General features: G+C 38.9%; 2 protein-coding genes across 2 annotated transcripts in view; both read left to right on the top strand.

The window, feature by feature from the left end:
• The first annotated feature begins 303 nt into the window (after positions 1 to 303).
• Positions 304 to 1,629, top strand: TEX12 (testis expressed 12). The gene is made up of 4 exons (XM_010290907.1): positions 304 to 363; positions 942 to 1,053; positions 1,159 to 1,210; positions 1,485 to 1,629. Exons 1-4 carry the CDS (start codon positions 304 to 306, stop codon positions 1,627 to 1,629), a joined length of 369 nt encoding a protein of 122 aa, XP_010289209.1.
• A 4,656-nt stretch (positions 1,630 to 6,285) lies between these two features.
• The window catches only part of BCO2 (beta-carotene oxygenase 2), a 21,123-nt gene continuing 12,165 nt past the window's right edge, over positions 6,286 to 15,243 (top strand). The window contains exons 1-2 of the mRNA XM_010290906.1: positions 6,286 to 6,384; positions 14,328 to 14,532. Coding sequence (XP_010289208.1) covers positions 6,297 to 6,384; positions 14,328 to 14,532 — 293 coding nt within the window. The 5' untranslated portion in view covers positions 6,286 to 6,296. The remainder of the gene's footprint in view (positions 6,385 to 14,327; positions 14,533 to 15,243) is intronic.

The following is a 15,243-nucleotide window of genomic DNA, read 5'->3' as shown; positions in this document are numbered from 1 at the left end:
GGACTCGGCCGCAGCAGCCCGAGGCCCACCTTGCGCGCCCTTCGGCACCTCTGAGAGCGCCTGGGCTGTGAGCCCCAGGCTGGCCTGGGCAGCCCGGGGCTTGGACCCGCTGTCTCCAGTCCCGATCGGTGCTGTCGCCGTGCTTTGAGGCTCTGCCTCCCTCCAGTGAGGAAGAGAGCTCCTTCGCAGAGGAGTTTACAGACGTAGTGGTTACAGGATTTACACATTTTATATACATACATTTTCTAGTCACACAAGATAACCGCTTCCCAAATACAACATTGTACTTTTTATCAGGCAACGATGACAAGCAACATACCAAAATCTGAAGAAAATAGAAGTAAACGTAAAAAAGAGATAGAGGTGAGCAATAGTGTATGAAGAAGGGAGGGAGGACCTGGACCCTTCTTCTGGCCGCCAGGGGAGCAATGCAACTCACCCACCCCACCCCCTGCCATGTCCTCTGGCATTGCTATGGGTTCCTGTCAAGGAGAGAGGGCAGAGAGCCCCGTGTCAGTTTATGTAGGGTAAGGAAAATACTTATGACTTTCTTGTATGAGGGGACGGTAAAATTTCTCTTAGTGTTTGCAGTCCCAACAAAATTAGGTATTGCACTGCAACACAGTTACGTAGGAATTCTCAAGAGAGAGCTTCTGAAGGGCACCAGCTTTTACTGATACAAGCAAAGATCTCAAGCTGGTCTTCCCACCCACTCTCCTAGTACTGAGATTCTGTGCCTGTTCACAATGGATGGTGTTGATGCTGTGAAGCCAACAGCATTTACACTTTCTCTGAAAACAGTCTCTCAAGATCTTTTTTTCAGTTAAACTCTCTGTGCTAAGCGTGTTTTAAGTCCTAGAACCTGTTTTGGTTTTGTTTGTGGTTTTTTTTTTGTTTGTTTGTTTGTGGTTTTTTTTTTTTTTTATGTGCTCTGTTATTAGAATGAAGCTTCAGAAAATCCTGAGTTGTCCTCCCTTGACAAAACAGATTTGGCTTTTTCTGAGGGCTCGCAGTCCCCTTACAAACCTGAACCACTGGAAAAGGTTTTAAATGGTGATGTATTAAATATACTGAAAGTAACTATGTTATTACCTAATTGGATGTTGACATGAAAATTAATTCAACTGTTTAAATAAAATTACTTTGTTCTTTTAACAGACATGAACAAAGAAATTAAGAACTTGTTATCAAAATATGCCCACATTTTAAGGCAAGTTAACTTTGTCCTATTTGTACAGTACTTTCCTAACTTACCTAAATAAGATGGATTACTATGGCTGCAGTTTAGAGAAATTAGAGATGAAAACTATTGACCACAGATTTTGAAATAAAAATGCTGTTTTATGTTACAACAGAGAACTAATTTGGTCAGAAATTGAGTATTGATAGACAACACATTTTTAAGTGAAGCATAAAAGCAGTTATAAGAAGTGAGAAAGTTAATGGCTTAGTATTGATTTTAACTACAGATTTTTTCAATTAAGTGAGAGAGCAGCGATGGATGCTTCTTATGTCCAAGAACTTGATGGAATCTTAAAAGAAGCAAGGACCATAGAAAAGCACTTAAAACAGAAAAGGGAGAGTCTGAAACAGAGATTCACTGTGATTGCAAATACTCTGCAAAGCTAAATGGAGTTCATTAGATTGCAGAAATGCAGATGAAAACTTGTAGTATATTTCATGTATTAAAATATAAACCATGATGAGTGCTGTGACAAATGTTTCATAAATGTCTTATGTTAATATTTCTATCAGTTCAGGAAACTTTCAACAACTTAAGCAACAACTTTTTTTTTTAAATAAGTAGATACCATACATAGGGTATTGGTAGTTAGTAAAAAACAATACTAAATATCCATTTTAAATCCTATGACTCCAAGGGATTCTGCACATTAAAACATATTTTTTTACTTGTTGATCCATTGACTAGGCTGTCCCCATTCTTCCACCCCTATAAAATATTGGAAGCATTTGAAAAAGAAAGTAGAATGAATTTTGTGTTGCTTGGCTTTAAGGCTATGGAAGTTCAATACAACTGAATCCAGAAGCAGCCGTGGTATTTCTAATGTCACTGCTAAGGATGTTTTTCTCCTTTATTGTTACAACCAATCTTTTGCTCTAGAACATAGTATAGAAACATTTCTATGAGACATCGAATTTTGCAATGTACATGGAAAAGGAGCTCGGATATTATTTCATATTAACCATTTTCTGTTTTTTTCTTTCTACTTTAGAAAACATTTTGGTGCTGAAATCTTAGTAGAATGTACTTGCAATCTTATTTCCATTTTGTCTCAGAATATAAATAGATTGAAAAGATCAGCTTAGAAATAGGAGAGTTCTATTAAGAATACTACTTTGGGACATGTATAGAGAGGTATAAAGTCTTAATTTGAAAATATGTTTTAATACTTCTACAGCTTTTCAAATTAAACCAAGGCCTTTTTGATATAAACATAAAAGCACATAATCAAAACTTTGCTAGTAATGTCCATAAATAATTAGATAATGGTAACATAATCTAGAATTACACTGCTCTCTTATTTTGTTATTTAGGTACATCAGTATTGTTTGCTGTATATCCAGTTTATTTAACGATGCTTATGGAGTTTTGGAGCACTTTGTCTTTCTTGTCATTTGACTCTGTTAAAAAAGATGAAACATAAAATGTACAAAGCATCATCTGTACAAATTGTGAGGCTAATGTAATAAAGAAAAGTGCTAAATAGTCCTGTCGCTAGTGTAAGATATAGTTATATCTTTACCCCAGTACTGTATACTAATTTTCTCTTTAAATCCGTTCAGACTTAATCAATCCTCCTTTCCTACTCTTATTAAGGAAAAGTCACAAGCAAATGTGCTACTGTCAGACTGATACTATTTAAAACAAATAATGAAACTGGATATCTAGGGTGAGATTTTTCAAGGTATTTAGATACCTAAAGATGCAGATATGTACTTAGTAGGATTTTCAAAGTGCCTAAGCATGTAAGCGCCTTAAATGCTCAGGAATTTTTGAAAATCCCATAAGGAGCCTGTCTGCATCTTTAGCATCTAGAGACTTTCAAAAATCTCATCACTAGTGTACATCATATTTTACCAGTCTCTTACTTTTTCCTAATAATCACAAGGAGTGATACATACAAAGTATGGCTATAGTAATCTAGCTGAGATATTGAACAGTGTGGTTATCCTTATTAAAGGGAAGTCATTCAAAGCTTTGTAAGATTTTGAAATAGGCATTTAAAAAAACTGTTAAAAGCAACAAAGCTTCTGTTTTTGCTGCATGAATCTATGTGAAGATATATATATAAAAATAAACACCGACTAAGTAAAATGAATAAAATACGTAGTTTTATAACGTTCCATCTTGAAACGGTAAGTTCAGAAAGTTTAAAACATCCATTGAAAATAAACCAGTCTGTTCATTTTTGAAGTTAAAAAGTACTTAAAGCAATGGAAATACCCACTTACTGGTTGCTTTCGTACATAAATCTCTTCCTGTTTAAAAGGGAGCCTGCCATAATTACTTTGGCTAAAAACATAGAGCGTTTTTCTGTTGGCTGCCCTTCAGTGTTCCACTCAATATCTATATATACATATGGGAATACTCATTACACACTGTTTTTCTAAACAATTAGAAAATAAAATTTTACTGGTTTTCTACTTGTTTACAATTTGTCTACCCTGCTAATGATGTTTCTGTACTGATTGTGCCTCTCATGTATTTTAGTATTTATTGGAAGAAACAAACCAATTACTCTTCTGATGTGAAACTAAAAGCTCATTCATTCTGCCTCTGAAGAATGAGCTACACATGAAATCCAGCTGGCACTCATCCCATCACTATCCGCTTTCAAGTTTTACTGAAGGAGGTTTGAACAGAAAATTAATTGGCTTTAAAGCTGCCAAATCTGATCAGCAAAGCTCAGCTGGTAACTACGTTTTCCTTAAGCTTCTCCTCTTGTTGTTTAAGCTGCAGTGCTTTAGTAAATTAACAGGAACATCTAAGATGACAGATCAGTAACAGAATATAAATGGATTTTTTTAGAAATGTGGAAACACCTTAGATGAATTTCCAGCCCTCTTGAGGTCAAGGGGATTTTTGACAGTGAGTCTTTTGCATTTCTGAGCTTGCTGTGAGTACCTCCACAGTCTGGAAAGTGTAAGTGATGAAAAACTAATACTCAGTTCCTCTCATTGCTCTTCTGTTACCTAAAAGCTAAAAATGGAAAATAACAGATAATGCAGAAGTAGCTTAGGTATTCAGCAAAGAGAATTCTTCCAAGAGAAAAGGCTAATTGTGACTGTTTACTTAAGATGAAACTGCTTTTTAGCATAGATGTAAGACATTGGATCATAATAGAAAAAGACCAAACCGAGTAGGAAACAGATGTGGCTCATGGCATTCTGTCTAGAACTCATCATAATTCAATTTTGCTAATTGTAGAATCTTTATGTATTGTCTTTGAAAATGTGATGATGAAGGCAGCATTGGACAAGAGCAGAGTGGGTGTTTTAAGTCATCAGCCTGAACAGCCAGAAAACAGGAGGGCAAGGAATCATAGATCAATCAGCCTATCTCACATCCTGTAGAGAGTTTGAAGTAAATTTCTTAACAATGGCTTTATAAGCGACTGGAGAACAATAAATTAAAAAAAAAAATCCTTTATCAGAGTAACTGACTTAACAGGGAAAAACAATAGCTAGAGTATGGTACTGTTCTGTATGGTTCTATATAAAAATGAGAGCAATCAGGAAGTAGGAGCTACGTGAATGAGTTAAAAAGTCAGTGAAAGGAATACTCATTTTTTCTGAAAGGTCAGCCTAGGTAGCATCCTATAGTGATCTCCTTCAAGCCTCGCTTATTCCATATTATCCTGAATGATTTAGAAGAAGGACGTTAGAGAATACAGTTCATTTATCAAATGGCAGCAAGATAGGAGGGGACACAAATGCTATCAATAATATACACTCAAAATTCAGCATAATCTCAATAAAACGAGGGGTGGATCTGAAATCAAGATAAAATTCAAAAAAGACAAGGGAAAAGCACTATGCTTAGCAAGGGGAATTACGTATGTTACAAACCAGAACAATAGCTAGAGCTGGTATGACGTTATTGGATGGTGAAAGAAACAGAGATGAGATGTGTTAGCTATAGGATAGCAGACAGGACATAAAAACATAGCCTTTACTATGTGCTACTTTGGTCTTAGCTGGAGGATGGATCTGCTTATTAAAAACAAAATGGGCAGAGTGGGAAACAGGAATAAACCAAAACATGACTGGTGAGGAAAGGTTGAAGTAGTTGAGTGTGTTTAAGTTAGAGAAAGCACAAATCAAGGGAAGGTACAGTAACAGGTAAGTTACAGAAATGACAGTAGTCAGATGTTCATTGTGTCTTGCATAGAGGACAAGAATAAATCGGCTTAATTTGCAGCAGAAGACTTAGCATGAGTAATAATCTGTCCCATCTTCAGGACAGTGGAATGGGCTACTTAGGGTACTGGGTGTGCTGCCTTGCTCTCTCTCGAGGGATAGGGCAGCTTTTAAGAGCTGCTTAATAACATGAAACAAACATAGCCATCACAGTGCATTTGCAAATTGCTACCAGCATCCTGAAGGAAAGGGTCCATCTAAGGTCCAGCTTGGTTTGAAACAGCAGAGAACAGCCTGTCACTGGTCCTTCCCTATCTGATTTGATGGTCTTATCTGGGGTGGCAATCAATATTCTTGAAGCCTTGAGGTTCTTTGAGGTGCAAAATGGTTACTCAGATTTTGAAACAAAACACAGAAAAAGTATTTTTGACAGGTGAAAAAGAAAAGACAAGGTGACAAGAATTTTTACAAGAATTGCCTTGAAGCCTGGCTACTTCAGTATATGGATACATCTCCCTCTTCTCCTCTTTCTTCCAATTTCTCCAGCTACATCCGGCAAATAGCAATAAAGCACCTTTTCCACCAGTGGTAATGTGAGCTTTAACTGTCTTGGCACTTCAGGAACTCACCTGGCCCAGCTGTTGAGAGGGTCTAAGGGCTGCTGAGCTGCTCAGGCTGGAGGCACGTCTCCCCCATGCCCTGCGACTGCCTGGTCCGGCTATAGCAGTGGAGGGCAGGCAGGCTAACTCATTCATCCTGCCCTGCTAAGGCAGACATTCCTGCCTTTTATTCTGAAATGACGATGCCGGGCAGCTCTCGCCAACCGATCCACCAGTGCTGGCTGCACACTATCATCCTGGCACCGGTACCTTTGCCTGACCATCTCCGATCTGATTTCTTCCTCCGAGCGGAATATGTTTTCCAAAATCCTTCTGTCTGCCATCAGCCTCCTGCTTGCTCATTTGCGGCATTTCCTCTGCTGTTTGATGCAATTCATTCCAGGTAAAATGCATAAACAAACAAATCTTTCTATCCCATCATCTTGGAAAGGGCTTTTCTGCCGCTGTTAAGAGCTGCTGCTGACACAGGTCAGTAGAGCAATTTCATTTCTGTTGATCAGAAATTAGGAACTAAGCAATTTGAAGTGTGTGTTAGAAGCCTGAGATTGTCCATTATTTATTGAAAAGATAAACGGGAGAGGCAAGTACATTGCACAGATTCCCCCGGATTACTAGCAGATGCTGATAGTTTAGAGCTGGAAAACCAGCAGGCAGCAGATTCTCTCTGCAAGGGAGCCTGCTGTGAGACGTGTAAGCGGGCTGTGAAAGGGAGAGGATTGTTTAGAGCAGCGACATTACTGAAGCTTTGATCTGAACATATGAGTGGGAAACTACCCACGGGAATTTGTATCACCATCGAACCCTGCAATTTGTGCTGTCATTGCGCTACTTGAGCTGTCGGGGTTTTTTAATTTTCTTTTTTCTTTTTTTTTGTCTAAGACAGGGAGATTTGACAGTAAAGAAAATGACTTACTTAACCAGAATCGCTGCTTTTTGATGGCGGTGGTGTTTTCATCCCCTTTAGAATCAAAGGATTGCTTCTTGAGTATCCAAAGATCTGAAAGGTTTTCAAACCTGCCTTATTGTGCCACCATAATACATCCACGGAAACAAATTTAGGAACAGTCCAGGAGGTTTCTTTTTCACTGTACATGTTACTAAGTTGGTGTAAGGCATCTGTCATCAACTACATCTGTGAGATGGAAGACAGAAAATTCAGAGACAGAGGAGGAACTAATGCAAACTAAATGACCAAACATTAAGTGTATCATTGGGAATGTTATGTAAAATAACCTATGGTATTAGCTTTTCAGGGTGTGATAATGTACTTTCCCGCTGGCAAAAAAGCCTATATGTATAAATTTATGATGTTCTTTTGATCTGCCAGCAAATTGCAGCAACTCTATAATCTTGTTTAAACTGGGGCTCTCTGCTAAATTTAAACTCTCTTGCAGTCCACCTCTCTCATTATGCTTTGAAGCTGAACTGCAGAGGAACATAAAGAGCTGTGTTTCTTGTCTTAGTTACCTGAGTGACATGAAAAGCCTGCTTTCCTTGCCTTATTTTCTGTATCTTTTTGAAAATTAGGGATTTTCCCCGACTTTTACTAAGGTCTTCTTGAAAAAGCTTGCTGATATAGAGTTGTCTCAATTTAGCTAAAAGGTGAGAATGTTGAATCATGAAATAGAAACCCCTCTATTATTTGTTCAGGCATTTGAGTGAAACGGTGATAATAAAAGAAAAAGTGTGAATACAATTTATTCCATGTGATATGTTTTCTGTGACACCAGCAAAATTTTCCTAGCTCACCAGTTGTTCATAGTGCCTTTCTAGGATAAGCCTTCCAAGCACTTGATTGCATAAGTATTTAACAGACAACAACACTTTCTTCATGTCAGAAAAAACCCAACAAAAAACCACCCCCAAAGTGTAGAATCTATTTCTACAGGTGTCTTTGGGAAATCAACAGATATTTCATATGCACTTGTATTTCATATACTGCTTTTCTCCCTTACCTCCCCTTGACAAGCCTTTCTCCATTCCTTTTCTCCATTTCCCTGTGTTTTCTGTCACTTCTTTTATGTTCTTTGCTTCTTTGTCTGTTAGCAAGGAAGTGGGTGGCTGAGCCCCTGACAATGGGAAATCAACAAGCTAGATGGAACAAGGAATCAAGTACGGGGACTTCCCAGCATACACAAGGCAAGTGCCACAACTTCAAAAATCCGTGTGGGGCACTCAGGTGAGCTGAGGGGTTCAAACTTGGTGAAGGCAGAAGGTGAAGGCTAAAGTCTGGATGGCAGAAATCAATAGGTACAGCAACTTCCGGTGGGGGGATGGGGAAAGCTGGTTTTCTGCCCTGTTTTTCCAGTCTGTGATTTACAGGGACCTGTATCTTGTGCCAGAGGATTTCCAAATCAGATGTATGGTTATTCTGAATTTGCACGAATCCTCAGGGAAAACAGAACTCTTGCTTCATTCCCCCTGCTTGAAGAATACAAACTGTGAGCGTTCTGTTTGCTAAAGTCTGCCCTTAAGGCTGGTCCTGGATGTTCTTCTGAGTCAAGCAATTAGACGGTGCAGTTGCATGTGGACACAAATGTTGGTGGTCCCTGTGCCTCATATTTGAATACATAGATTAAAATCAAAGTGGATTTGTTATATCCAATGTTATTTCAATTTCACAGCTAGCAAATGGCCTTCTTCCATCCACTGTTCAGATTTTCTGTCCCACCTGTTTAAGTACAATTTGGTATCTCATTCATTGCTACCCTAACCAAAGCAGGTGGGGTAGCTTCTTCTCTACAGAAACTTTTTCAAGATCCTTGTCCTTGGTTCCACTGTTTCTGGATATACATAATTAATGCTAGGATGTCAGTTTGTTACAGGCAGAGAAATCATGGCACACCGCTCTTTGAATGGAAATAGTATATGAACAATGCCAGGTTATGATAATTCTGTAGTAATGGCTTACAGTCTTTAGAAAAGATCTGACAAAAAATTACAATGCTGTATTTGGCACTGCCTCTGCTCTGATGTGCCAAAGGAAGTTCAGATCTTAAGGCTACTTTTAAAGGCTTGAGGTAAAATGTAAATTATAGTTCAGAAATGAGATTTTTGAGAGGGCAGGTTGTGACCTGATTTTCAGGTATTATTCAGGCAAGTACAGTAAGCCCCACTGGGACTGTAGTGCCTTTCATTTATTGCTTATTCAAGTTCTTCTGTCTTGGATTGTAGCGAGAACAGTAGAGCAGAATCAGTATTTAATTTTATTTAGATGTTGTTCAACATAAAAACCAGTCTGACTTGTCTTTTGCAGAGAGTGATGTCTTCTTGGGTAGCTAGATGTTACAATAATTTAAGCTTGATGATTCAACTCTTACCTGAAGGTGATACACCTTTATTGCAATTGCTTATGAACAGTGCATTCAAGTAGGAAGTGTTTGTGTTCCATCTGCTCAGTGCATTTCAGAGTAGGTACAGATAAATGCAACAGTTTTTAATGTTAAACTATGATTAAATTTGGTGGCTAGACTTTATTCCGATTTTTCTAATAGGGAAGAAGTGTAGGTTGTGCAGCTGTGGTGGGTTTTTTTTTCCTCTTTTTTTTAAACACAGCTATGGTCACTCACAGATTAGCAACAAAACAATTTCCTTTGATGTGTTCCTTCTGTATTGTACTGTCCTGCACATGTATTGCAGCAGTTTGATTTCTTTTTTTTTTTTGAATGAATGCAAGCCTTTCCTGTGCTGACAGGGAGCAATGAGTTTTACTAGGCCCTTCTGGTCTTAGCTCCATGTGCAAATTAGCTTGTATAGTTTGCTGCTGCAGCTACTGATCACATCTCGGTATGTTGCAAAGAGAATGATGCCTTAAACAAAGCAAAAAAGGCACAGGCTGCATGAAGTCCCTGCAAAGAACCTGTCTGACCACACTCACCCACCCTTGTGTTTGCTGAAATGCTGCATTGCTTTGTAGATGATGGTCTCTAAAGAATTCCCTGACAACATCTTGTTTCCAGATCAGACGAGTGACCTGCAATACTGAGGCAGTTTACATAATGCAAGTAAAAGACACATTTTTTTGTGCTGTGACAAGTTTAGAGGAGGTCATTGCTTATTTTTGTCTTCTGTTTCTTGTCCGGAATCTATCAGAACAAACTCACCAGAGCAAACCTGATTTTTTTTTTTTTTTTTTTTTTCTTCCTTGCACCCCTCCTCATTTCCTGGCTTTTCAAAATTGTCCTAGAATGACTTGTCATGTTTCTGAAAACTTCTGGTTTCACTCATCTGGGTATCATGAATTGATTACATTTTGCATGCATTACTGTCAGGATATTCATCTCATTTGAGTGGTTCCCAGAGGGAAAGATTATCTTGCTATGCTTGTTTCTTTTTCTCTAGTCTGATAGGACAGGGTATTAACTTCCACATTCTTGTTGTATATAGCCTGTTCTCAGACGCATTCTAGACTATGTCATGAAATGAATTCTAACTAGATCAGATGTCAGGGAGGGTTGCTAAAATGGTCATGCAAATGGCAAGGTTATCACAGGAGAAGGAAAATGAAAAGAACTTGGCTTGCTTAGCTTAGGCAGTGATATTATTGCTCACTCTAAATACAATATGTGGTAAACACCAGAGAGGGAGAACTACCAAAGCCACACAACAGTGCTGACAGAAGAACAAAGGAGACAAACTGTCCTACAAATAAAGTCCTTCTGTAAATTCAAAGGATTTTTCTAATCATCTGGGCAATGAGCTGTCTTCCAAAGAGGGGATAAGGGCCAGGAAACACTTAGTAACTTTTAAGAAAGAGTTCATGTATATGACTTTCTCCGTCAGCAACTGGGAGGAAATGACCCACGAGGTCTTTTCTGGTCCTGTTCAGGCTCTCTTGTGAAGTTTATCTTCCTAAATTCCCATATGTAATTACGCTGCTCTCCAGGAAGTTTCTATGTAGTGCCATCCTTGGTCATGCCATGTTTGTTTCTGCTTGGATGCAAAAATGTCTCCTTACGGACACATTGCTCTCATTTTTTCTACATGCTTTACACCTTTACAAACTTCAGTTTGGCCTACTAAAGCTGCATTTCTGCAAATACTGATGGCAGTCACTAAACCTGCCAGGTGTTGGTTGATATGAAAAGCCTCTACTTCCTTATGTCTAAGGAAATACTCTGAAGCACTAGTGTTGAGATCAGATTGAGTGCTTCATATAGGATTTAATCAGAACTTAACTGAATTTTAGTTTTTTTTATTGGTGATTTGAGGTTAATGGCTTTAGCCTTGCAGCCTGTATTCTTTATCTAGCTGACTTACCATATTAGAGATCTAAAGAAGGATTTGAGGATTGGCAAGCCAGAGAACTACATTGAAGGGATCTTGCAATTTACCTTGCTGCATGCCTAACACCCGTTCTGTCTGTGGCTGTTCTAAAGAAGAAAGCTTAGAAAAATGATGGCTGCTAGCTCAGTTCTTTTGCAGATATTCTCCTGTCTGCAATAGCAAATTTCCTCTGTGGATGTGAACATGTGGTTTCAGAGGCTCACAGGTAAATTGTGCAGCAGCTTCACTTAATCACCTGGATTACCAAACATAGGCTAGAAGAAGCAGTGGTGAAAGTGACTACTATAACCAGAACAAATTGCTACATCAAAAAATTGGAATGAAGTTCAGTGTCAGTCTGGACTCTAGTTAGTGTGTGGTCTTGTTTGTACTATACCTTGTTCAGAAATAGATTTCTGTATGCCACACTGTCCTTTTTAATCAGTGTTTCACTTACACCTAAATCTTTATCAGTTCTGGTTTAGTTCATGGCTCAATGGTCTTGTGTTGAGGATGGAGCAGTGTAGCAAAGCAACTCCACTGACCTGTGGACATAAAGCCTATGATAAATGAGGAAGTGATAGCATTGGGAGGGAAGGCAACAGTCTGTGCACTTTCTAGGTAAGTCCACCTCTGTGGCTAAATGGATTGCTAAAACAATCCTTGTGTTAATGAGGCTTTGCAAGCCAGGGTACTGGAGCCAATAACTAACTCTGTGCTGTCAGCACACAGCATTCCCATCAGTTCATGCTTTCTTGATGCTTTTGTCCTGTAACCATGCCTAACAAGGGGGATATTGCATTCAAACAAGAGGCTCCATCAGAAATTATCCTTTTCTGCTATTGCTTATTTACTTACCCGGTAAATCTGTTTAATCTGTTTTGTCCTGTCCTGTAAATGTATTTCATCTCAGTTTCATCTGTGTTCTTCCTGACTTTCCTTTTTTGGGGGGATGTGGTTATTTTTGTGAGGTTTTGTTTGTTTGTTTGTTTTGTGCAAGGGGAAAAGCCAGTGATTGCCTTTTTGAGCTGCTGAAATCAGATAGTACTGGTGAGTTTGAGAACTGAACCGTACACCTTTGAATAGCCTATGAGCTTCTGGTCTACTGCATTTCAAATAATGCCAACATAGCAAAGTCCTCCATGTTCAGTGTAGAGAAAACAGGACAACCTACATTTGATAACCGATATTCCAAGACTTTGGGTTCTTTAACATCATGTTCATAACATTGATTGTGTAACTAGCTATGGCTTGCCTGGATTTAGAGTACTTGCCTGGGACTACTCTGGGTTGTTCTGTGGAATGTTATTCCTAGTGAGCTGCTTCTTTTTTCCTTTTCTAGAAAAGCCTTTGTATAATGGGCAGAAAAACTGTTTGCTTTTTTTGTTTGTGTGCTTTTTTTTTTTTTTTTTAATTCAGTAGAGGATGTTGTACAGTTTTGTTAAAAATAGCACATTGTTTTGAAGGAACCTAATGCCACAATACTATCCCTCCCCTAAACTCCCAAGCTGGGAAATCCTGAATTTTGTCTGACTATTCAAGTTAAGGGAATACTGGTAGCATATAGCATAAAATTTCTTTACTGTGAAATGGTCAGCATAAGGAAAACCATGCATTAGCTTTAGCTCCAAAAAATGCTGCTTTTTACTGTTAGCACCCTTTTAAAGCACAATTTGTCAACACTGTTTCAGAAACCCTTGGTTAAACCTAGCTCAGATTAAGTCCTAGCCAGAGGTGTCTGAGGCAACACTAACCATGAGTTGACCTAGATACCGCTGCTTGTCACATTGTATGTTACTGCATTGGTGGCTTCATCCATAAGCAGCCCTGAGCATAAGCACAGTGAGGGTTGTCATGGCATAGTGCAGGCTAGAGGCCATATACAGGGATCCTTGCATCCCATCGGAGAGCATGGAGTTGAAATGAACCATGTCTTTAATTTCAGTGCTCCAAACCTCAGAGCAATGGACAGTGCTTGTGCCTGTCCTCTGTGTTCAGTTTGCTCTATGCTCTATTGAATTTTCTTTCCTGTGTATGCTTTGCTGCAAGAGCTTTTGCAGTCAAGGACTTTACAAAAAACTCTCTTACTTTGCAAACAAAAAGGGAGAAAATATGGGTCTACAAAAGGATCAATGATGAATATGGCTATAAAGATTCAAGGTCAAACACTAGTGACTGGACAGTAGAAAGACCTTAGGAAGATTGCAAATGCAGCACAAGTAAAAAAGCCAGTAGCACATTCTGCTTAAGTATCATGATCTCTTTCTGATGTGTTGTGTTGTTTTTCTGCACTCTGCTTTATGTTTGGAAACTCCTTGGGTGATGGCTGATTAGATTACAAGTCCTGGGAAAATGTCCCAGTACACACAGTCTCTTCTGCCTCTAACTCACCTACGACAGTGATACTAATGTGGAGTTAGGGGGTGGTTTAGAATGCAGGTTTTCTATCTGAGGCGTGCCCCTCTCTGCCTTGCTTTTGGCAACATTGCCGTAGAAAGGCAACATGCACTGCTTTACAAGGTGCCTAATTACATCTTTCTGCTTGTGGCTTCAGTTTGCAGCAGTCAGACTAACTCCTTTCTGTCACTTTTTTCAGCAGACTACTTATCTGAAATCACTGGGAGATAATTTTTAGGGCTCCTCCTCAACATTACTCTGTGTATTATCCCAACTTGCAACAGATTTCTTTTTGCAACCTCATAGGTTCTTATGATAAATATCCACATTACTTGCTCTCAGTGACTTATTGAAATAAATTCCAGCTATAAGCTTCTTTAATTAAAAGACTAGTTCTCTTCTTTCCTATCATCACATATTTTATTACCTCCTTTGGACTGCAGAACAGGTGTCTCTAATAGATTAACTACAGTAGCATTAAATCCACTGTATTTTCAGCTCCCTGTGGATGTGTGGGGTATTATGGGAACACAGCTTTAGTTTGAATAACCACTATAGTTTTGCTGCTTGCAGAACACTATATGCTATTCTGTAGACATCCAAACTCAAGCTCTACTTATTTTCTGTTTATTCAAGTGAAAATCTTAATTACCTCTTTTGCAGGTTTAAAGAGTTTCCTGGCCAACCCATCAAAAGAGAAAATCACGTTCCACAGCCCCAGGGGTTTGCAATGCATCTCACCCTTAGTGCAGACAGTACAGGAGACCCCTCAGCCCATCCCAGCGAAAATCAAAGGACATATTCCCAAATGGATTAATGGCAATCTTCTGAGGAATGGGCCTGGGAAGTTTGAGTTTGGCGAGGAGAAGTAAGTCCAGGTTTGGTGAGTTTGTCAAATCATTCTGGCCTTAGCTCTGCCTAGACACGTCTCACCACTGTTTGGAGAACCTTGTAGTTTCTTTTTAAGTAAGGCAAGGAAGAAATGCTTATGTATTAATTCTTTTAAAAACAATTGCTCCCTCACCTGGAAATTCCCAGTGGGCAATCGGAAAATAGGAGCATGGTTAACTTATTAAGGTTGGAGAAGCTGAGTCACAGAGAGGCTGTGACCTACTCGGAATGATATAATGAGGGAACAGAACCAGGGATTAAAACATCCACACTCCTAGTCCTTTGTCATTAACAAAAGTCCATCCCACGAGCACTCTGAAATCTGGGGCAGAATTTGTGAAGTTGATTGCACTAAATTGTGTGATTTGCTTTAGAAGCAAATCCATCTCATTTTAAAAATAATAGACTGAAAAATTTCAAGAAAGTAACTACTGCCTTTGGCTTGGAATCCGCCATTCTAGCTAATTGGCAAACCTAGCTCTTTCTGCAACAAAGCTGATAGCAGCAATTGGCCAAAGGTACTCATCATATTTCCAGAGATAGACCATAAGGTTTTCTCAAAGTCTGAGAGATTTCTCATTTCAGAGAGAACAGCATCCTGCAAACAGCTGAGAGCTAAAGGCTCCTTCTTGTGTGGTTCGTCTTTCAGTAGTAATTTCTATTCTCTTTGTACAGTAAATCACAATTT

This window comes from Phaethon lepturus, unplaced genomic scaffold (assembly GCF_000687285.1).
Source record: "Phaethon lepturus isolate BGI_N335 unplaced genomic scaffold, ASM68728v1 scaffold20787, whole genome shotgun sequence".
In the NCBI taxonomy this organism is placed as follows: Eukaryota; Metazoa; Chordata; class Aves; order Phaethontiformes; family Phaethontidae; genus Phaethon; species Phaethon lepturus.
The sequence above is the reverse complement of the archived record's forward strand: the minus strand, read 5'-3'. Positions and strand labels throughout refer to the sequence as shown.

What these genes read in the sequence shown, in the direction of transcription:
- TEX12 (XM_010290907.1), top strand. Translation starts at nt 304, where the DNA reads ATGACAAGCAACATACCAAAATCTGAAGAAAATAGAAGTAAACGTAAA. An exon ending in AACGTAAAAAAGAGATAGAG is followed by an intron (nt 364 to 941) that starts GTGAGCAATAGT and finishes CTCTGTTATTAG; the next exon opens with AATGAAGCTTCAGAAAATCC. An exon ending in ACTGGAAAAGGTTTTAAATG is followed by an intron (nt 1,054 to 1,158) that starts GTGATGTATTAA and finishes TTCTTTTAACAG; the next exon opens with ACATGAACAAAGAAATTAAG.